The sequence below is a fragment of the Hypanus sabinus genome, chromosome 14, assembly GCF_030144855.1.
Source record: "Hypanus sabinus isolate sHypSab1 chromosome 14, sHypSab1.hap1, whole genome shotgun sequence".
In the NCBI taxonomy this organism is placed as follows: Eukaryota; Metazoa; Chordata; class Chondrichthyes; order Myliobatiformes; family Dasyatidae; genus Hypanus; species Hypanus sabinus.
In genome coordinates this window covers 34,905,486-34,928,822 of record NC_082719.1, presented here as the reverse complement: position 1 = coordinate 34,928,822, position 23,337 = coordinate 34,905,486, and the positions used below count along the sequence as shown (strand labels likewise).

Sequence of the window (23,337 nt, the reverse complement as noted above, 5' to 3'; positions counted from 1 at the left end):
AATGATTATTATAGACTGCAATTTATCAGTGGGCCAAAGGCCCATCATACACAACACTAATAATTATACTTTTCTAATATTTAGGAGGAACAATACTTACCATACATTGCAAATCCATGAAATGGAACTACTCCTGTACAGGATAAGAATATTAAACTTATTATTACAAATTATGAATTTTTGTTATTTTAGGCAATCACTTATTAAGCAGCCAAAGGACATTAGCATTAATTTGTAAATTTTAATTCAGGTAACCAAGAAATTATATAATGAACAATATGAAATATCATCAAAATATACCCTAAACTTTACAGTAAGCTGCTAAAACTTGTAAATTTAAATGATTAACCTCTTAATATCAATTTTTTCTTCCCCCCCCCCCAATAAAAACATTCAAGACAAAAAGCAAAGATTCCCTATCTTTATCAGTAAGCAGCATCTTCTAATCAGGTTAGTTCTTCCATAGCTCTTACCATTTGGAGGATACACAACTGCATAATCTTCTAATGCAAGTTTCCCTATCAAAAAAATCATAAATGCTTTATGTAAATAGAAAATATACTTTTCAATTGCAATATAGAGCTTTTAAAAAAGATACTGCTATATGATCTAATCTTAAGAAAACAAGTCAATGTTAAACCCATTTTTGATACAAACATTTGTTCAAGCCTTATTATAATTGAGTTTTAAATGATTTGGGTTTATTATTACAATACATTAGTGCAAAAGAGCAAGATACTTCCTTATGAAACTGCTTCCTACATTTACAGTATTTGCTCATTACATAACCTGGAAGATCGGACTAATATTAGTCTAGCTAAGCTTTTCAGTGGAGAACGCAATGAACAGATTTTCTTACCTTTGACATATGACTTGGGAGGTGATGCACTACTGTAGTTGAAATGATCAAGAACCAGCGCATCTCGAGAAAAGCAAAGGAGCACCTAAGAATCAATACGGAAGGACGGAGGCTTTAACGTCAGAGTATGATATATGAATCAGAAGCAAAATACTGCTGGAGGAATACAGTGGGTCATGAGTATCTATGTTGGCATCTCAGATAAGATCCTATATCAGGACAGAGACTGTAGAAGGAAGATAACCAGTGTTAAAGAAGTGAGAAGGAAGGATAAGTTAGGCTGGGAGTGATAGGTGGAACAGGATAAGGGAGGGGTGAAAGGCAAAGGAAACTAGGTGAGAGTGGGGGGAGGGGGTTGAGAGATGACAGAGTGGAGACACAAGAAAAATAGAGGCAGAGGGGAAGGGAAAGAACAAAAAGTTCCACTTATTACTTTCCAGCCCCTGTCTCTATTTTTCTCCTCCACTATCTGTCCCTACCTGCCCATCACTCTCCACCACCTCGTACAACCAGTTCTGCATCATTATATCTATATTCCCTTTGTTCTCCCGCACACCTCAGTGACCTACCAATCACTACTTTCTAGCTGGTCCAGATCATGATACAAGTTTTGATAGCCTTCCTCACTGTCTACTATGAACCCGGTCTTAGTACCATCTGCAACTTTGCTGGTCCGGTTTACCATTTTATCACCTAAATCATTAATGTAGATGACAAATAACAGACTTAGCACCATATCCTGTGACACACCATGAGGCCTCCATCAAAGAGACAACGATTTACTACCACTCTGTCTTTTCCCACTAAGCCAATGCCAAATTGAATTTACTAACTCATCCTGGATGCCAAGCATCTTAACCTTCAGGATCACCCCTGTCCTTCATCAACCTTCCTCATAGTCTCCTCAAAAAACTCTAAGATTGGTTAGACATGACCTACCATGCATAAAGCCAAGTTGACTATTCCTAATCCACCATGACTGACATCACACTCACTGGCCTATAATTTCCCAAATTAATCTTAGAGATTTTCTTGTACAATGAAACAACATTTGCTATCCTCCACACCTTACCAGTGGCTAAGGCCATTTAAAATATCTCTGCCTGGGCCCCTGCATGTTCTGCACTAGCTTCTCACAATGTCAAAGGGCTGCTTGTCAGGCACTGGGGATTAATCCATCCTAATTTGCCTCAAGGCCTCAATCATGTCCTCTTCTGTAATCTAAAAACAGTCATAACCTCACTACTCTTCTGCTTCAGTTCTATAGACCCTATGCCTGTCTCACAAAATGCAAAATATTCATCTAAGATCACCCTAATCTCTTTCAGCTCCATGCAAAGATGACCACGCTGTACTTCAAGAGGACCAATTCTGTCTCTTGCTATCCTTTTGTCCTTACTACTTTTATAGAAGCCCATGGGACTCCAAAAGACCATAAGATATAGGAGCAGAATTAGGCCATTTGGCTCATAGAATCTGTTCCTCCATTTCCTCATGGCTGACCAATTTTTCCTCTCAAACCCAATCTCCTGCTTTCCCTCTCCTGTATCCCTTCATTGCCTGACCAATCAAGAATCTAACAACCTCTACCTTAAATATGCATAAAGACTTGGCTTCCACAGCTGCCTGTGGCAACGAATTCCACAAATATACCACTCTCTGGTTAAAGAAGTTCCTCCTCATCTTGGTTTTAAAAGGATACCCCTCTATTCTGGGCTGTGTCCTCTAATCTCAGACACTCCCACCATAGGAAACATCCTCTCCACATCCACTCTTTCACCTTGTCTGCCATATCAATCTCATGTCCTCAGCTGAGTGTCAAAAGTATCAACTGAGGCTGGATCCCTTAAGTTTAAGGTAATGAGTTCTACAGTTTAGAAATGTGGTTCAAAAAAAGCTGACCTGCCAATTATCTTTTGAGGGAGATTGTTTAAATTTAAGCGATCAGCAGAAGACCTGAGAGCTCGAGCAGGATTATAAAACAAAAGCAGTTCTGTGATGTACTCTGGTCCCAGACCACTGAGAACTCTAAAAACAAGTAAGAGAACTTTAAAATCAATTCTAAAGGATAGGGGAAGCCAATGCAGAGTAGTTAGGATGGGAGAGGTGAGCTCCCGCATCCTGGTTTTAGTTCAATGTCTGGCAGAGGTGTTCTGAATGAGCTGAAGCTTGTCAATAGATTGTTTTGGAAGTTCAGTAAAAAGTACATAGCAGTTACATAGTCTATTCAATATAAAGGCATGAATGAGGTTTTCAGTATCATTACGTGGTAGAAACAGATGTACATTTGAAATATTTCTTGAGTGTAGAAATGCTGCTCTGGTCATTTGATACAGATTTGAATTTTATATCCCATGGAAAGTATGATTGCTACTTCTGATTTTACAAGAGGAGCTAAGTTCCCAAGCTTATCAAGAAGTTTAACCCTTTCGACTTTGGCACCAACTAAAAAGTATTTGAGTTTTATCTTCATTTAGTTTTAAAAATTATTGCTCATCTATTTGCAGCCACATCAGAAGTCAAACATAGGGTAACAACAACACACACAAAATGCTGGTAGAACACAGCAGGCTAGGCAGCATCTATAGGGAGAAGCGCTGTCGACGTTTCGGGCCGAGACCCTTTGTCAGGACTAACTGAAAGGAAAGGTAGTAAGAGATTTGAAAGTAGTGGGGGGAGGGGGAAATGCGAAATGTTAGGGGAAGACCGGAGGGGGTGGGATGAAGCTAAGAGCTGGAAAGATGATTGGCGAAAGTGATACAGAGCTGGAGAAGTGAAAGGATCATGGGACGGGAGGCCTCAGGAGAAAGAAAGGGGGGGGGGAGCACCAGAGGGAGATGGAGAACAGGCAAACAACTAAATATGTCAGGGATGGGGTAAGAAGGGGAGGAGGGGCATTAACGGAAGTTAGAGAAGTCAACGCTCATGCCATCAGGTTGGAGGCTACCCAACCGGTATATAAGGTGTTGTTCCTCCAACCTGAGTTTGGATTCATTTTGACAATAGAGGAGGCCATGGATAGACATATCAGAATGGGAATGGGACGTGGAATTAAAATGTGTGGCCACTGGGAGATCCTGCTTTTTCTGGCAGACCGAGCTTAGGTGTTCCGCGAAACGGTCTCCCAGTCTGCTTCAGGTCTCACCAATATATAAAAGGCCACACCGGGAGCACTGGATGCACTTATACACCTGCCCTTACACTTCCTCTCTCACCACCATTCAGGGCCCCACACAGTCCTTCCAGGTGAGGCGACACTTCACCTGTGAGCCGGCTGGTGTGGTATACTGCATCTGGTGCTCCCAGTGTGGCCTTTTATATATTGGTGAGACCCGACGCAGACTGGGAGACCGTTTCGCTGAACACCTACGCTCGGTCCGCCAGAAAAAGCAGGATCTTCCAGCAGCCACATATTTTAATTCCACGTCCCATTCCCATTCTGATATGTCTATCCATGGCCTCCTCTACTGTCAAAATGAATCCAAACTCAGGTTGGAGGAACAACACCTTATATACCGGCTGGGTAGCCTCCAACCTGATGGCATGAACATTGACTTCTCTAACTTCCATTAATGCCCCTCCTCCCCTTCTTACCCCATCCCTGACATATTTAGTTGTTTGCCTGTTCTCCATCTCCCTCTGGTGCTTTCCCCCCCACCCCTTTCTTTCTCCTGAGGCCTCCCGTCCCATGATCCTTTCCCTTCTCCAGCTCTGCATCACTTTCGCCAATCACCTTTCCAGCTCTTAGCTTCATCCCGCCCCCTCCGGTCTTCTCCTATCATTTTGCATTTCCCCCTCCCCCCACTACTTTCAAATCTCTTACTATCTTTCCTTTTGGTTAGTCCTGACGAAGGGTCTCGGCCTGAAATGTCGACAGCGTTTCTCCCTATAGATGCTGCCTAGCCTGCTGTGTTCTACCAGCATTTTGTGTGTGTTGTTGTTTGAATTTCCAGCATCTGCAGATTTCCTCATGTTTGCTCAAACATAGGGTGTTATCATTGTCAGGCTCATCTGAGATTGTGTGTCATCTGTATAACCTCAGAAATCAAGTTTATGGTCTCTAATGATGTCTCCTAAGAGGAACATGTCTGAAGAGAGGGTAGTAGACGAGGACAGCTTCCCTGAGCAACACCATTCGTTCTCATGCATCAATGAGAACTACTCTAATCCTCCACAGGGATTGGACTGGTCTGTGGAGAGGCCAATCCATGCTCAAAAAGTTCTTTGGAAATGTACCCACATTTGTTTAGGGGTTTCTGGCTCAGGCTTTCCTGGGCAGCCTATATCTCTTTACTGCAATTGTCCTTTCAGTCTCATGTGTCGCTGCACACTTATGGAGTGAGGAGGACCACTCAACCCGATCCTGAGTGATATGTTCCCATGTGTTTGGGTTGTTGCCAAAGGCTTTTAGTGAAGCTTTCAGGATGTCTTCTACAGTGTTTCCTTTAGTCTCCAGGGAAACAGTTTCTTTTCTCTAGTTCGCTGTTAAGCAGTCTCTTAGGCAGCCAATGGTCAGCCATATGAACTATGAGCTCGTATGAGCAACAACAAAGGTATCTCTTAGAAACACAGTCTCCAAAACAGACAAAAAATTTTGTCTCCAAGATATATGAATGAGGGCACTACAAGAGCCCAACCAAGTTCTCAAGGCAATCTAGAAGAGTGTTGTGGTCAATTGTGTCGAAGGCAGTACTGTGCAAATGTCTTAGGCATATATATATATATATATAGCTAGGGGGCATAATTATGTTTTTATAGTTACCAAATACTTAATACTACTGAGCTAATACAAAGCAAAGTATTCTTATTTCTTTCCCCAACCATCTTCATGTTTTAACCAATATACAATACTTAGAACTAAGACCTCGTGGCATCAGCACTGAGCCCAAGGTCACAGACAATTTTGGTAAGTGCCATCTCCATGCTGCAGTTTGCTCTAAATCCTGACTAAATATTGTTCTCATTCAGGAAATTGTTGAGTTGGTTGAAAATTACTTTCTCAAGAATCTTGTCCAGGAAAGGATGATTTGATATAAGCCTGTAATTAACTAGAACCTCACTATTAAAGTCTGGTAGCAGTTTAACATCCGCAATTTTGAAGACATTTGCAAAAACTCTAGTTTCAAGGGACGTTTAACCCTTTTGTTATTACTAAGCCAAATGTATTTCCATGTCAATAGGTGGTCTTAGTGATACACTGAGTAATATCTTGGCTGTCTAGTTAAATTCATGAATTCAGTTGCCATAATCCCGCCATAGTTCAATATAACAGAGGATAAGAATTCTGACAATTCCAAGAGAAAGCATGAAAGATTGTTGACAGACAGTAAAATACACCTAAAATACTGTTTGAACATAGTGGCAAGTTCACCACCTTGGCCACTGGATCTTGGGATACTGAAACTGTCATAGCCAGGAGAATAGTTCAAATAACTGGCTGTATTCATTTGGCTTTAACCAGGTCTCAGCTAAGAACATAAAATCAAGGTTTGGAGAGGTAATAGAATAATTTAAGATAAAAGTCTTATTTGAAAGGGATCTCACATTTCAAGAGCTAGTTTAAACAGAGTAGTCCAGAGTAGTGAAACAGGGGAGGTAGATTTTAAGAGGAGGTTATTTCTGTTAACACCTTTAATAAGATAGTTCAATTGGAGGAGCCTTCCACTGACAATGGTCTGCTTAATGGGTAACATCTAGAGAACTGGTGCATGGTGAGGAGGAAGCAGTTAGGGAAGGATCACACGTGCCATTGACTGTAAATAGATCATGTGTGGGTTTGCCAGAGTGCAGTGGAATATGTTTGCAGACAGCATCCATGAGACCAGGCTATTTGGATGAAGACCATCAGGTTTGAAAAATGTGATGTGTTCCCAAAATAGATTAAAATTGTCAATGAATTGATTAATGAAATAAATTTAAAATGTTCCTCTGTACACCTGTCCTATTTCATTCCCTAAGAGGAGGTGCAGTATCATGTCCACCCCAGTTGGGAACTCTACATATTTATAAAGGAAACTCTCTTGCTCACTTTTGACAAATCTATCCCATCCAGTCCTTTTACAGTATGGGAGGCTCAGTCAATATGCAGAATCACTTTCCGTCACCTTACTTTTCATGCAACTGCTCTCTACAAATTTGCTGAATCCCGCTGATTATTGGGAAGTCTATAATTAAAACTCCATTAATGTGGTCATCCCTTTCTTATTCTTCCGTTCCAGCCAGATTGCCTCAATCAACAAGCCCCCCAGTATGTCCTCTCTGGGCAATGCCATGATATTTTCCCTGATGAGTGATGCCTCCCCTCCCTTTTTTAATACCTCTGCCTCTATCATGTCTAAAACAATGGAAACCTAGAACACTGTTCTGCCCCTCCTGCAACCAAGTCTCACTAATGATTGCAAAATCATGATTGAACCTGCTTATCCATGCTCTACTTTCACCTGCCTCACATACAATTCTCCTTGCATTAAAGTATGCGCAACTCAGAACATTAGCCTCACCATGCTCGGCCTTTGTTTCTTTCTTTGCTTGTCAGATTAACATTTACTTTCCCCAGAGCCACTGCACTTGTTGATCTACCCCTCTGGTTCCTTAAGGGAAAATCTTGCCTGACAAATTGGTTGGAATCCTTTGAGGAAATAACAAGCAGGAGAGACAGGATGATGTTGTGTACTTGGATTTTCAGGAGCCCTTTGAAAAAGTGCCACACACAAGGCTGCTTAGCATGGTAAGAACCCATGATATTACACAAAAAATAACAACATGAGTAGAGCATTGGTTGATCGGCAGGAGGTAAAGAGTGGGGAGGATAAAAAGGAGCCTTTTCTGATTGGCTGTCAGTGGTCAGTGGTGTTCTGCAGGGGAGAGTGTTCGGACTATTCTTTTTACATTTTATGTTATAAGATGATATAAATGTATAAGATGACGAGAGGCATTGATCATGTGGATAGTCAGAGGCTTTTACCCAGGGCTGAAGTGGCTAGCACACAAGGGGAAAGTTTTAAGGTGCTTAGAAGCAGGTACAGTGGAGATGTCAGGGGTATTTTTTTTTTACGCAGAGAGTGGTGAGTGCGTGGAATGGGCTGCTGGCGATGGTAGTGGAGGTGCATGCATGCAGACAGACAGACTTTATTGATCCTGAGGGAAATTGGGTTTCATTACAGTTGCACCAACCAAGAATAGTGTAGAGATAACCCTAAATAATAATAATAATAATAATATGTAAATTATGACAAGTGGAAATAAGTCCAGGACCAGCCTATTAGCTCAGGGTGTCTGACCCTCCGAGGGAGGAGTTGTAAAGTTTGATGGCCACAGGCAGGAATGACTTCCTATGACACTCAGTGTTGCATCTCGGTGGAATGAGTACCTGGCTGAATGTACTCCTGTGCCTAACCAGTATATTATGGAGTGGATGGGAGACATTGTCCAAGATGGCATGCAACTTAGACAGCATCCTCTTTTCTGACACCACCGTCAGAGAGTCCAGTTCCACCCCCACAACATCACTGGCCTTACGAATGAATTTGTTGATTCTTTTAGTGTCTGCTACCCTCAGCCTGCTGCCCCAGCACACAACAGCAAACATGATAGCACTGGCCACCACAGACTCGTAGAACATCCTCAGCATCATCCAGCAGATGTTAAAGGACCTCAGTCTCCTCAGGAAGTAGAGACGGCTCTGGCCCTTCTTGTACACGGCCTCAGTTCTTTGCGATAGGGTCTTTTAAGAGATTCCTGGACAGGTACATGGAGCTCAGAAAAATAGAGGGCTATGCGTAACCCTAGGTAATTTCTAAGGTAAGGACATGTTTGGCACAGCTTTATGGGCCAAAGGGCCTGTATTATGCTGTAGATTTTCTATGTTCTATGTTAATGATTTAACTGAAGGAATTGCTGACTTTGTGGCCAAGTTTGTGGACAATATGATGATAGATGGAGGGATGGAGGGGAAGGCAATGTTGAGGAAGCAGGTAGGCTGTAGAAAGACTTAAGACAGATTAGGAGAATGGGCAAAGAAGTGGCAGATAGAATATGGTTTTGGAAAGCATATTATCATGCACTTTGGTAAAAAGAATAAAGGCATATCTTTATAAAACTTTACAACATATACATGATCTGCTCTACTTCCAGCAATGCATTAGGTTCTCATAAGTGTTGCTAATAGATCTCCCCACTGATTTGAGATTAGCTTTGCCCTTCTCAGCTATCTTGATCAAGGCCTTCTGTGAATTGTATAAAACTAAGTCAGCCAGCATCTCCGACATTGTATCATAAATCTTTCGGAAAATTGCATTCAGCTGTTGATGTCCAGTTCTCTCCTTTATAAAGGACAGGCCAGGTTTAAGCAATGAAGATTAGGTTTGTAACGTGCGTCTAATTCATGAAGACCATAAGACATAGGAGCAGAATTAGGTCATCTGGCTCTGCTCTGCCATTCAATCTTGGCTGATCTTTTTTTTTTCTCTCCTCCTCAATCCCAGTTCTCGGCCTTCTCCCCGTAACCTTTGATGCCATGTCCAATCAAGAACCTATCAATCTCTGCCTTAAATACACCAAATGACCTAGCCTCCACTGCTGCATGTGGCAACAAATTCCACAAATTTACCACCCTTTCACTAAAGAAAATTCTCTGCCTCTCTGATTTGAAAGGGCGCCCCTGTATACTGAGGCTATGCCCTATTGTCCTGGACACTCCCACCATGGGAAACATCCTTTCCACATCTACTCTGTCTAGGCTTTCAACATTTGAAAGATTTCAATGAGATTCCCCCCCTCATCCTTCTGAATTCCAGTGAGTACAGACCCAGAGCCATCAAACGTTCCTCGTATGATAACCCTTTAATTCCTGAAATCAACCTTGTGAACCTCCTCTGGACCCTCTCCAATGTCAGTCCATCTTTTCTAAGATGAGGGGCCCAAAACTGTTCACAATACTCATTGTGAGGCCTCACCAGTGACTTATAATGCCTCAGCATCACATTCTTGCTCTTGTATTCTAGACCTCTTGAAATGAATGCTAACACAGCATTTGCCTTCCTCCCACTGACTCAGCCTGCAAGTTAACCTTCAGGCTGTTCTGCACAAGGACTCCCAAAACACTTTGCATTTCAGATTTTTAGATTTTCTCTGCATCTAGAAAATAGTCTGCACATTTATTTCTTCTACCAAAGCGTATGATCATGCATTTTCCAACATTGTATTTCATTTGACACTTTCTTGCCCATCCTCCTAATCTGTCTAAGTCCTTCTACATCTTATCTGTTTCCTCAATGCTACCTGCTCCTCCACCTGAAATCAGGCCTGTTTTTTTTAAAAATACATTGCCTATATCAGATAAAATGGGCAAAGGTTAATCCTACAAAACTATCTTTGTGTCTAATTTGTAAGTGTATTCAATTCAGTTTTATTTTTCCCTATGCTGTGGGTTGCTATATTGGTTCATTGGCCTTTACATGAACAGAACAATTTTGCACCATTGAAGTTGGAATGTTTTTTATTTGTGCATGCCTAGCGACTGCCGCAAGTGAACATGGCATAAATGGGGAGGATCCTATTAAATTTTCAGTAGTGTACAGTGCATTAAATTTAAATTTATCTGGGTCTTTAATTCAATTTAAATCACCATCTATGTACAATGTTTGTAAATGATAAAATTTCTAGGCCGCCACCCGAAATGAATTCTCAGAGAAAGCTTTACAGGAAGGGAACCTTTCTGTGAAAGTACAGATATAAGATGTATAGCTGGAAGTGTTTGAAGGAATGAAATGTGAAAGGCCTTCAACTCACCACATTTGCAGATTGATTCTGCACAAGAGAGAATAGCTTTCTATTATTTGGAGATTCAAATAAGAGGAAAAGACCCTTTACTTCTGTGTGATAAGTGACTTTCTTTTTTTTTTTGGTCAGAATTTTTATTTAAAATTACATTTGACTAAGCCTGACCTTGGCCTATTTTATCATATGTCTCCAAGTACCCCGAAGTATCATCCATAACAATTGACTCCGACATCTTCTCAACCAATAAGGTCAGACTAAATGACCTATAATTTTCTTTCTTCTGCCTCCCTCCCTTCTTGAAGAATGGAGTGACATTTGCAACCTTCCAGTCCTCTGGAGCCATGTCAGAATCTATTGATTCTTGAAAGATCATTTGTAATATCTCCACAATCTCTTTAGTCCCCTAATGCTCTTAAATCGCTGGCATACTGCTAGTGTTTTCCACAGTGAAAATGGATGCAAAATACATATTCAGTTCAACCGCCATTTCCTTGTTCACAATTACTACCACTCCAGCATCATTTTCCAGCAGCCCGATATCTACTCTCTTATTCTTTATATATCTGTAAAGACTTCTGGTACTCTCTTTGATATTATTGTCTAGCTTGCCTTCATATTCCATCTTTTCCCTCTTTATGACTTTTTTAGTTCCCTCCTGTTGGTTTTTAAAAGCTTTCTAATACTCTAACTTCTCACTAGTTTTTGATCTATTACACACCTCCTCTTTTGCTTTCACATTGGCTTTGTCACCGTGGTTGCATCATCCTGCCCTTAGAATACTACTACTACTTTGGAATACATCTATCCTGTGTCTTCCAACCTGCTCCCAGAAACACCAGCCATTGCTGCTCTGTCATTATCCCAGCCAGTGTCCCCTTCCAAACATCTTTGGCCAGCTCCTCTCTCATGCCTCTTTAAGTCCCTTTGTAGTAGTAGTAGTAGGCAGCTGTTGATCCCAGGGGATCATGGATTTGCGACTCTGGTGGATCGTGTCCTCTCCAGGGTGCAACCCTGCACAGGAAGATTTGAAGAACCAACTGTTGCCCATGCAGCGGGTTCCCTCTCTCCACGTCACTGATGTAGTCCAAGGGAAGGGCAGGCGCCGATACAGCTTGGCACCAGTGTCGTTGCAGAGGTTGCCAGAGTGAAGGTGTAAACAACAGAGTCAACAATCTGTCTCTGAATGTGAACAAAACAAAAGAGATGGCTGTTGACTTCAGGAGGGCACAGAGTGACCACTCCCCGCTGAACATCAACGGCTCCTCGGTAGAGATCGTTAAGAGCACCAAATTTCTTGGTGTTCACCCGACAGAAAATCTCACCTGGTCCCTCAACACCAGCTCCATAGCAAAGAAAGCCCAGCAGCATCTCTACTTTCTGCGAAGGCCGAGGGAAGTCCATCTCCCACCACCCGTCCTCATCACATTCTACAGGGGTGGTATTAAGAGCATCCTGAGCAGTTGCATCACTGTCTGGTTCGGAAATTGCACCACCTCGGATTGCAAGAACCTGCAGCGGATAGTGAGGTCAGCTGAGATCATTGCAGTCTCTCTTCCTGCCATCACGGACATTTACACTACACGCTGCATCCACAAAGCAAACAGCATTATAAAGGACCCCACACACCCCTCATACAAACTCTTCTCCCTCCTGCCGTCTGGGAAAAGGCTCCGAAGCATTTGGGCTCTCACAACCAGACTATGGAACAGTTTCTTCCCCCAAGCCATCGGACTCCTCAATACCCAAAGCCTGGACACCTTGCCCTACTGTCCTGTTTATTATTTATTGTAATGGCTGCACTGATTTGTGCACTTTATGCAGTCCTGAGTAGGTCTGTAGTCTAGTGTAAATGTTTTTTTTCTCTCTGTGTTGTTTTTTTTACGTAGTTCAGTCTAGTTTTTGTACTGTGTCATGTAATACCATGGTCCTAAAAAATGTTGTCTCGTTTTTACTATGTACTGTACCAGCAGTTATGGTCGAAATGACAATAAAAGTGACTTGACTTGACTTGACTTGATCAAACTGCCTTCGGGACCCCAATTTTGGATTTCTTCCTTGGGGTTTACTCCTGAAGCCTTTCCCATGGGTGGGTATGGCTACTAGGCAACAGAGGTTTAAAATCAGAGTTATCCTTCTCTTAGGCAGGCTACCATCCAAGGCTAATGAGCCCCACCTGCCCGAAAAGTCCCTTTACTCCTGGTATATTTGACTTTAGCTTCTCCCTCTCAAATTGAAGGATGAATTCTGTGATACTATGATCACTACCTAAGGGTTCCTTTACTTTATGCTACCTAATCAAATCTGTTTTATTACAGAACACCCAATCCAGAATAGCTGATCTCGTGATCTGAACTAGGCACTCTCATATCCATCTCATAGGCACTCTATAAGTTTCCTCTCTCGAGATCCGATACCAGCCTGATTCTTCCAATCTATCTGCATATTGAAATCCCCCATAACTAGCATAACATTGCCCTTTTGACATGCATTTTCTATTTCCTATTGTAATTTGTAACCCAGATCCAGGCTACAGTTCAGGGACCTGCATTTAACTCTCATCAGGGTACTTTTACTGCTGCAGTTCCTTAGCTTTACCCGCAACGATTCTACATCTTCCAATTCTATCTTGCTAAGGATTTGATTTCATGTTTTTACCAACAGACCCACGGCACACCCTCTGCTTACTTTCAATACAATGTGCATCCTTGAATGTTAAGCTCTCAACTATAATCTTCTTTCAGCCACAACTCAGTGATGACCACAACATCACAGCCGCCAAACTCTAACTGTACTGCAAGATCATCTATAAAGTTGCATTATAACTGCAAGTTTCATTTTCCCTATTTGAAAACTTTCAATGAATTGGACAGTTTTTTTGAGTCAGTATCCAATTCTCACTGGTCAAAGCTAAATCTTTCCTATTCTTAATTGTGGATTCTACATTTTCCTAACCACAACATAAGTGTGTATGTGTAGACAAGTAAATACAAAATAAATACATTAATTAAGTTGTAATGTTATTCCCGCAAGATTGTCTATAATATCCTCCTTAGCTGCGGAATTGTTCTTAAGATACTTCCCAAAACATTAAGTTTTGAAACTTGAGGATCAGCTTAGGTAGCATACAATGCACTGATGTGACTATATATGGTTAAGCACCAGTGACTAAAGTTAAGTTTCTAGGCAATCTACCTAAAGTAAAGTTAAATATTTAGATAAAGCTAATGCTCTGGCCCACGCTCTGTAATCAATTACATTTTTCTCTGGTGTAGGGCTTTCTCCCAATCTAGAGATCTGCTAAATCAAAACAAAATGAACACTTGGCTGACCAGTCTGAACAGCATTTTTCTGGTCAAACTGCTTATATCAGTCTTAATGCTTAATACAGCAAGACTTAATCTCTAAAAAAGTATTATTGACAGAAGAATCAACTGCCGATAAAAAGATTCCGAACATAAACATTAACTAACACAAATAAAAGTGGTTAAAATCTCTCAAAATTTCTCATTAAATTTGGCTCTAAGAATGGAAATAATGAAATTAATTGCTCAATGTTTTTACAAGTACCAGCCAACTTACATGATTTATAAGAAACTCTGACTAACCTGGTACAAATAATCTTCAAACACAAAGTAGTAATCATCATTGCTGGCTGTCAGCTTCACATCCTAGCACAAAAGAAGGGAACTTCATCAGAAAGTAATAAAATGTCATATATTATTTTCCATTAATTAAAAATTATCTTCATCGACAGAGTTGTTGGGGTAAGGTGTGGGTGAACAGAATTAAAATGGATGCCTCTGCAGAGCAAGACAATATTATTCTGCGTCCAGCATCATACATCCTTTAATTGGGCACAAAACAATTTCCCTATCACTACATCATATGTTAATTCCAACAAAAGCAGCATATACAGTAGTCGGTACCTATTTTGCTGCTGGATACCTCATTTATCACCAATGATGCCTTTCCTGACAGATTAATGCAAAATTAATTTTAAACTTTTAGCTTTTGTCATTCAAGAGCACTACAGCTCAGTGACACTTCTCTGGCTCGACTGGAATGTGTGAAAAGAAAATTGTGTAAAATCTCCTAATATCTCACTCATCCAGCAAGAGGCATACCCAATAAAATCAAAATATTCCTATTCAGGATGGGGGTAGATTGATTGAGAGAAAATGTATCCAAGATTTATCAGAAACATTATCTCAAGCTCAAGAGGTGGTGTAGCAGAAGGTCTGTAGAAGGATTTCATTTTATTAGAAACAATAGCCAAATATATTAAAAAAAACTTGATCAAAAATAAATTAGCCACATGCTTTGATAAAAAAATGATGCTAGTTTATTAAATCAGTCACCATTTTAGCCAACTCAAACACTATAGTTTCACTATCTTAGATGAATATAGACATTTGATGAGCATATTGATGAAATGAATTCTACTGATACAATATTTAGTATCAGCTTTAATATTTTAGTGGGAAGTGAGAAAGAATGCATATTGTAGAAAAAATGACCATCACCAAAGAACTTCAAGTACAATAACCTGTTTATAGAAATACACTACAAATCAGAGGCAATGTTTGATGAGAATAACTTCCACAATCCCAGATTTTTAAATGTGGAAATACAATTCCATTTATAGCTATATACCTAGGAAAACTCCACACAATTTTGGAATTTCCAATTTTAAAAAATATACCCTTCTATGCTCATACCATAACTAAACTTAGGTCTCTTTTTTAAAATTTTTATCATCAAGGTTGTGAAAATCTTGTGCTAGCTAAGAAAAAACAAGTGAAGAAGCACTATTACAAAAAATTACACACAAATCCCTACTCAAACACTGCCACTACATAGATGTTTGAGGTTAAAATAGATCTAACAGAACTATGTTTTCTTTCTTACTCACTGTCACATACCTAATGTTCTAAATAAATTTATTATCAAAGCACATATATGTCACCATATACAACCCTGAAATTTATTTTCTTGCAGCATTCACAGTAAATACAATAGAATCAATGATACACTGCACCCAACAGGATGGATAAACAACCAATGTGTACAAGACAAAAAACTGTGCAAATACAAACAGAAAAATAAATAAATAATGATAAATAAGCAATAAATATTGAGAGCAAGAGTCCTTAAAAGTGAGACCATTGGCTGTGGGATCAGTTCAGTGGTGGTGCAAGTGAGGTTTGAGTGAAGTTATCACTTTGGTTCAAGAGCCTGCTAATTGACGAGCAATAACTGTTTGTGAACCTGGTGGTGTGAATCCTGAGGCACCTGTACCTTCTTCCTGATGGCAGCAATGAGAAAAGAACATGGTCTGGATGGTGGGAGCCCTCGATGATGCATGTTGCTTTCCTTCAACATTGTTCTGTGTAGATGTACTCAATGGTGGGGAAGGCTTTACTCGTGATGCGCTGGACCGTATCCACAACTTTTTATAGGATTTTCCATTCAAGGCCATTGGTGTTTCAATACCCAGCTGTGAGGCAATCAGTCAATAAACTCTACACCACACATCCACAAAAGTTTGTCAAAGTTTTAGATTATATGCCAAGCCTTTGCAAACTCCTAAGAAAGTAGAAGCATCGCTGTGCTTTCTTTGTTATGGCACTTAGGACAGATCCTCTGAAATGATAGCATCGATGAATTCAAGGTTGTTGACCCTTTTCAACTTTGATCCCCCAATGAGGACTGGCTCATGGACCTTCACTTTCCTCCTCCTGAAGTCAATAATTAACTCCTTGGCCTTTCTGACTTTGAGTGAGAAGTTGTTGTGTCACCAGTCAGCCGATCAACACTGACGCACCTCAGGAATGCTTAGCCCACAACACTACTCTCTCTATACTCATGACTGTGACACTAGGCATAGGTCAAATGCCATCTATAAACCTGCTGATGATACAACCATTGTTGGCAGAATCTCAGATGGAGATGAGAGGGTGTACTGGAGTGAGATATACCAGTTAGTTGAGTGGTGCCACAGCAACAACTATGCACTCAATGTCAGTAAGGCCAAAGAGATGATTGTGGACTTCAGAAAGGGTAAGATGAAGGAATATGAACCAATCCTCACGGAAGGATCAGAACTGTGAGTGAGGAATTTCAATTTCCTAGGTGTCAAGGTCTCTGAGGATCTCTCTCGGTCCCAAAAAAATCAATGCAGCCATAAAAAGGCAAGACAGCAGCTACATATCATTAGGAGTTTGGGGAGATTTGGACTGTCACCTAAGACACTTGAAAACTTCTACAGATGTATCATGGAGAGTATTCTGACTGACTGCAGCACTATTTGGTATGGGGTGGGTGCTACTGCACAGAGTCAAAAGTTCTGTGCAGCATCATCTTGGGTACTAGCCTTTGTAGTATCCAAGACACCTTCAAGGAACGGTGCCTTAGAAATGCGGTGTTCATCGTTAAAGACCCCCATCACACAGGACATGCCCTCTTCTCATTGTTACCATTAGTAAGGAGATACCTTAAGGCACACACTCAGTGATTCAGGAACAGCTTCTTCCCCTCTGCCATCCAATTCCTAAATGGACATTGAACCCATGAACACAACCTCACCTTTATTCTTTCTGTTTTTGTACTATTTTAAATTTAATTATATATATATATATATATATATACTTACTGTAATTGATTTACTTTTTTTCTATATTATCATGTATTGCATTGTACTGCCACCACTAAGTTAACAAACTTCACAACACATGCCAGTGATATTAAATCTGACTTTGATTTTCAATCGCCCTCCTATATGTTGATTCATCACCACCTTTGTTTCAGCCGATGTTGACGAACTTAAGTATGGCATTGGAGCTATGCTTAGCCTTGCAGTCGTAAGTATAAAGTGAGTAAAGCAGGGGGCTAAGCACACAGCCTTGTAGTGATGATGGACTTGTGCTGATGGAGATTGTGGAAGGGATGTTGTTGCTAATCCAAACTGACTACAACTGAGGAAATCAAGTTGTACCACTTGCACAAGGAAGTAGTGAGGACAACGTCTTGAAGCTTATTAGTTGATTTTGAGGGAATGATAGTATTGAATGCCAAGCTCCAGTCAATGAAGAGCATCCTGATGTATGTATCTTCGCTGTCCAGATGTTCCACGGTTGAGTAAAGAGCCAATGAGAACACAGCAATTGCTCATTTCCGTCCCTACTCCTGCTCTCCATTTGCTCCATTTGCACTGAACATTTGCTAACAAAATGCTGGACAGAGAAAGCTTCATACTTTAGTGTTTTAGCCTGGCTTGGAGCCCTCCCCTCCTCCCCCTCTTTCAACCTTCGTCCACAGAAAGGTGCCATACCTGCATGCTTGAGAGTTAAGTCCACCGTGTCAACATTTCAAAAGTACATTACTTAAAGGGAAATTATAGGCTGAAGATTGCAGTGAGAGTAGTTTAGAAGTGTATCTGTAAGTTCTGTAAGCTACCTGCAAAATGCTGTTATGGTTCATCAATGTCATACTGTCATTAATATAAAAGAAAGAAAGATGTTTTATACCTTATAGATGAGGTTGTCAATTAAAAGATCATGTTGAATCACATTTGATTTCAGCTGCTCATAATATAAAGAATCCTGAGAAAACAGGAAAGATATTTTAATCAATAGTGGTCTCACACTTACTGATTTATTACTAAGAGGTTCAGAAGAAATTGTACATTATAAAAACTGAATAGACAATGACCTAGAAATTCTTTGTAGAATGCCAAATAATGTGACAAAGAACAGACAATGCTGAAATCTGCAATTCTGCACATTTCTGGGTGCCTCAGCAACAGATATAACTTCAACTCCTGATTGATTAGCTGGATTTTTGTTATTTTTATATCAATTTTCTGTCATACCACTCATCCAAACATTATTAACAGTACTGCAATATATAAAATTACCTAAAGTGAGATGTTCAACCTCATTGGACTGAAAAATGAGTTTGTACTTACCCATACGAAGTTTTACTAAACCCTACCTCCACCACCCTTTCTCCTAAAACCATGCAAGTTAAAGGGTCAGCACAAAATAGTACCATGACGTAAGATCCCCTTTGAGATGTTCTACATTCCATTTTTGTGACACAAATGGGATAAAGGTAATTATCACACTCAACTTCCTTCCCTAGGGGTCACTCCAGAATGCTTCTGTTGACCTTTGCCCTATTTGCCACTTACTGCTGCACTAGAGAGATTACCCAAATCCATACTCAAAGACAGACAACATCTACATTTCCCTCTGCCAAAGCAAGCATGAGCATTACCCAAATTACAGGTTTCCCCAAATGGACACAACTATAGTCTGGAATCACAGTCTTACAATACTTCCCTGGCAAACATCTGCAAGGAACACTATAGACCCATTGCCTCCGACACCATCATATTTCATCAATTGGCAGGTTCTTCTGATACCCAAGAACACTCTCTACCCCTTTCTCTTGAATACTCAACCATATTCTTCTTCATCTTAATGTAATTCTCAAGTTAGTATGACACTTCAGCACAACTGATAAAAAATAATTTCTAATCCAGGTTTAATTTTTTATGTTTGAATAATTATTTCTGGATCAATGATTATAGGTATATGTTTTGTTAAAATTCTGAAGCAAAGATTTTATATCAAACCAGCAGCCAAAACATCTTGCAAATAAGAATTTTCTCTTCCATAACTCATGGATTTCTTATGCTACATTTTATTACTATAATTTAATATATTGCAAGTAAATATTTGTAAGGGACTTTATATATTCAACCTCTCTAAATTTAGGGAAACAGTAAATCACAACTTGGTATTCTTGTGTCATAAAATAATAGAAGCCAATTATGTATCAACACAGTCCAAGTTTAAATTAAATTTAAATTCAATTTGCTTGCATGGCTTTCAATAAAATAAACTTAAAGAGTAAAAATTATTAGATATACCAGAAAATATAATTTGTAAACAGGCGTAAGTTTTTTTTGTATTTTACAATGAAGAGTTAATAAGGTACAGAAATACATTCCTTCTCATTGTTGATTACTCTCAAGTGTCTGAACAGTTAATCTTTTATTGATAGTGACTACCTTTCAATCAATTGCAGGACTGGGTTCACTGGTAATACCAATTTTTCTTGCTCATTACTAATAGTCCTTGAAATAAGCAGTTTGCTTGGCCATTTGAGAAGTTAGTAAGGCTCAACCACATCCTTATAAGTCAGGAATCACATCTGTTTTTTATTTAATCAAAGCTAAATTAAGCAGTTGCTCTGGGATTTGAACTCCCATCTACAAATCATTAGGGCAAGTTTCTGAACATTTGTCCAGTAACATAATCATCGACCTACAATACATCTTGCACATTCCCAGAACCACAATTACATTGGCAATTACCAATGTCAATTTCTCAATTTTTTAAATAAATAAATGACAAAAGCAATGTTTTGTTAATAGTTAAGAAGATAAACAATTAATTTTTGTATATATTTTCTATTTCATATCATTTAAAAACATGATTTAAAAAGAGTTTCAGACAAAATGCACTTTTATACTTTCGTAATTCTAGGCAACACCAAAACCAAGACATACTGTCTATCCCGTAAGACAATAACTAGACATGAAAGGAAATGAGATGATGAAAAAGATACTGCTCACATATTTGAATCAGTCATGAAGAATGAAATTAAAATTGATCATAGCAGTCATAACCTTTTCAGTATTCATGCAGCTACCATAATTCATTCAATTATATGAAAACTATCTGGCTACCACACAGCTGAAAAGTCCATTACCTTTTCCAATAACAAATCAATTCTTTTGAGATGTAAATCTACCCAGGCCTGTTCAGCTGATGTCATGCCCTCTTGTCCTAGAATCCTATACCATAGAAAATAACTTTTCCATATCTAATCTATACAGACATTTTAACATTTGGAATGTTCCTATGAGATCCCCCCTCATTCTCCTGTACTCAAGGGAATACAGCCCAAGAGCTGCCAGACGTTCCTCATACAGTAACCATTTCATTCCTGGAATCATTCTTGTGAATCTTCTCTGAATCCTCTCCAATGTCATTATATGCTTTCTAAAATAAGGAGCCCAAAACTGCACACAATACTCCGAGTGGTCTCACGATTGCCTTATTGAACCTCAACATCACATCCCTGCTCTTAAGTTCTATACCTCTAGAAATGAATGCCAACATTGCAATCGCCTTCTTCATCACCAACTCAACCTGGAGGTTCACCTTTAGGATATCCTGCACAAGGACTCTAATTATACTATCATAATTGACCTTAATGCAAGTCCTGCGATGACCAACATCTCACTACTTTGAGAAAGAAGCTTCAGGAAAACAATGTGGATTTGTGGTTAATGTCTAATGACTCTTGAAAAGCCAAGTCTGATTAGATAGCCCTCTTGTTTGTCAACTTGATGCCATGTACATACACTAGAAACAATTTCAAATATTGATTTTGTCTTCACTCAGGTGTTTTGTTTAAGTATCAGCTCATGTGAAAATAATAAATAACCAGCTACTAAAACAGCTTTCAAGCTGTTTAGAGTGTAGCATCACTTCAGGTGAAACACTCAGGGAGATGACAACACTCCAGTTAAAAGAAAAGCTGTCACAAAAGATTTTTATTTGAAGCTCTATATTGCAGATTTCAGTATTACTGAAATCACCTATCTCATTCTGATTGGCTGAGGTAGGGCAAAGCACAGAAATATTAAAAAAATTATATTTAACAGCTTACTGACCTCTCTTCAAATTTAAACCTTTACAAATACATAACCACAATGTCAACAATTCCCTTAAAGTGAACAGTTTGGTCACCTTAAATAACAACTACTTACTGATAGAGTTATAGTCAAAACCTTTTCCTCATTTCAGGAATTTTAAATTTTAAAGTTTAATTTATCAGTTCATGAAAATTAAGCATTCTGTTTATTTTAACTATCTCTGATTTAAATGCTTTATTGTCCATATAATATACATTTCATCCATTTTATGTTAAGGTATTAAACCATAAAAATTAGATAGAAGGCTACTGCAACATTAAAAATATAATTTCTAGCATTGTGAATTCATAAACTTCTGGCAGTTTTTCAATATTGTCCAATAGGTACTTTCTATTGAGGGAAAATTCAGGAAATTTAAAATCAGATTAGTAATGACTGTCTGCTAACATTGTTTTGCGAGTTTGCTCAGTTTGGAAAGGATTGCAAGTTGATTATAACCATACTCACAGGCATGTGAAAAAGAGCAAAGTTGACCATAAAATATAATATAGAGAATAACATATAAAATTGTTTGTGATTTATTTTCTTCAAAGTTATTTAATAAATAGCAGAAGACCATAAGACATCCTGGCCCATCTGCTCTGCCATTCAAACATGGCTGATGTACGGTACCTTGAAAAAATTATTCAGTCCTCAACCCTTTGTTCACTTAAATGAGTATCACTACAAGGGATTTTGATCAACTTAACAGAAAAATATTACTCCTGAAGCACAGCTCCTTTTTCTCCCTTTACAGTAGAGCCCAAAAACAGGAAAAATTGTAAAGCATGAAAAACTAAAAATTCAAGAACTGAAATGTCAGCAGTTTAAATAATATTCATTCCCCTTTGCTTTCTCCATAGTTGAATAACCTCTTGCAGCTGTTAGTCAGTAGACTTTTTGGGTAAGTCTCTATTGTAACAACATGATGGAGCAAGATTTGCTCATTCCTCCTTACAAAATTTCTCAAGCTGTGCCAAGTTAGTTAGAGAGTGGCAGTGGACAGCAACCTTGAGGTCTTGTAGGAGATGTTTGATCAGATTTTGACTGGGCCACTCCAGGAGAAGAGTTTTCTTCATTTTAAGCCACTCCATGGTTGCTCTGGCAGAGTGATTTGAGTCATCATCCTGCTGAAAGGTGCAACCAAGTTAGTGCGGTCTTTTCTTTGATTCTGTTATGGTTATTATTCTATAGATTTATTGAGTATAAAATATGAACCTCAGGGTTATATATAGTGACATATATATACTTTGATAATAAATTTACTTCAGACTTGGAAAGACAAATTTTCTCTCCAGTTTAAGCTTTCTGGCAGAGGCTAGTAGGTTTTTATCCAGAATCTCTTTGTACTTAGCAGCATTCATCTTCCCATCAATACAGACCAGATTTCCAGTCCCTGCTGCTGAAAAGCATCCCCATAGCATGATGTTATGTTCCCCATACTTTACAGTAGGGATGGTGTTATCTGGCTGATGTGCAGTAATAGTTATGCCATATGTACTGCTTAGTATTGAGGCCAAAAAGTTTCACCTTAATCTCATCCGACCACAAGACCTTCTTCCACATCTTTATAGTTTCTTCTAAGTGATGCTTTGCAAAGTGTTCATGGGCAAGGATATGTTTTGTTTTAATGAAGCCAGTGTTATTGCTTGCTACTACTCCATAAATACCCTTTTTGCACAAGACCTTCGAAATTGTAGAGCCATGAACTTCATCTCCAGTTTCAGCCATTGACTTCTGCAGCTCATTCAAAGTGACTACTGGCATCACGGTAGCCTCTCTTACAAGAGCAATTCTTCTCCAGCAATGAAGTTTAGAGGGGTGGCCCGACCTAGGCAGTGTAGCTGTAGTTTCATATTTTTTTCCCCACACTTTTTACAATGGACTGCATCAAGCTCCAAGACATGTTCAGTGCATTTGAGATGGT

At 39.3% G+C, this 23,337-nt stretch overlaps 1 protein-coding gene across 2 annotated transcripts in view; it reads right to left on the bottom strand.

The window, feature by feature from the left end:
• The window catches only part of tbc1d19 (TBC1 domain family, member 19), a 129,242-nt gene that overhangs the window by 25,815 nt on the left and 80,090 nt on the right, over positions 1 to 23,337 (bottom strand). For both annotated transcript variants that reach the window (XM_059989003.1, XM_059989004.1), the window contains 5 exons: positions 18,166 to 18,240; positions 14,245 to 14,307; positions 860 to 944; positions 474 to 518; positions 101 to 133 (listed from right to left, as the gene is read on the bottom strand). In XM_059989003.1, coding sequence (XP_059844986.1) covers positions 101 to 133; positions 474 to 518; positions 860 to 944; positions 14,245 to 14,307; positions 18,166 to 18,240 — 301 coding nt within the window. The remainder of the gene's footprint in view (positions 1 to 100; positions 134 to 473; positions 519 to 859; positions 945 to 14,244; positions 14,308 to 18,165; positions 18,241 to 23,337) is intronic.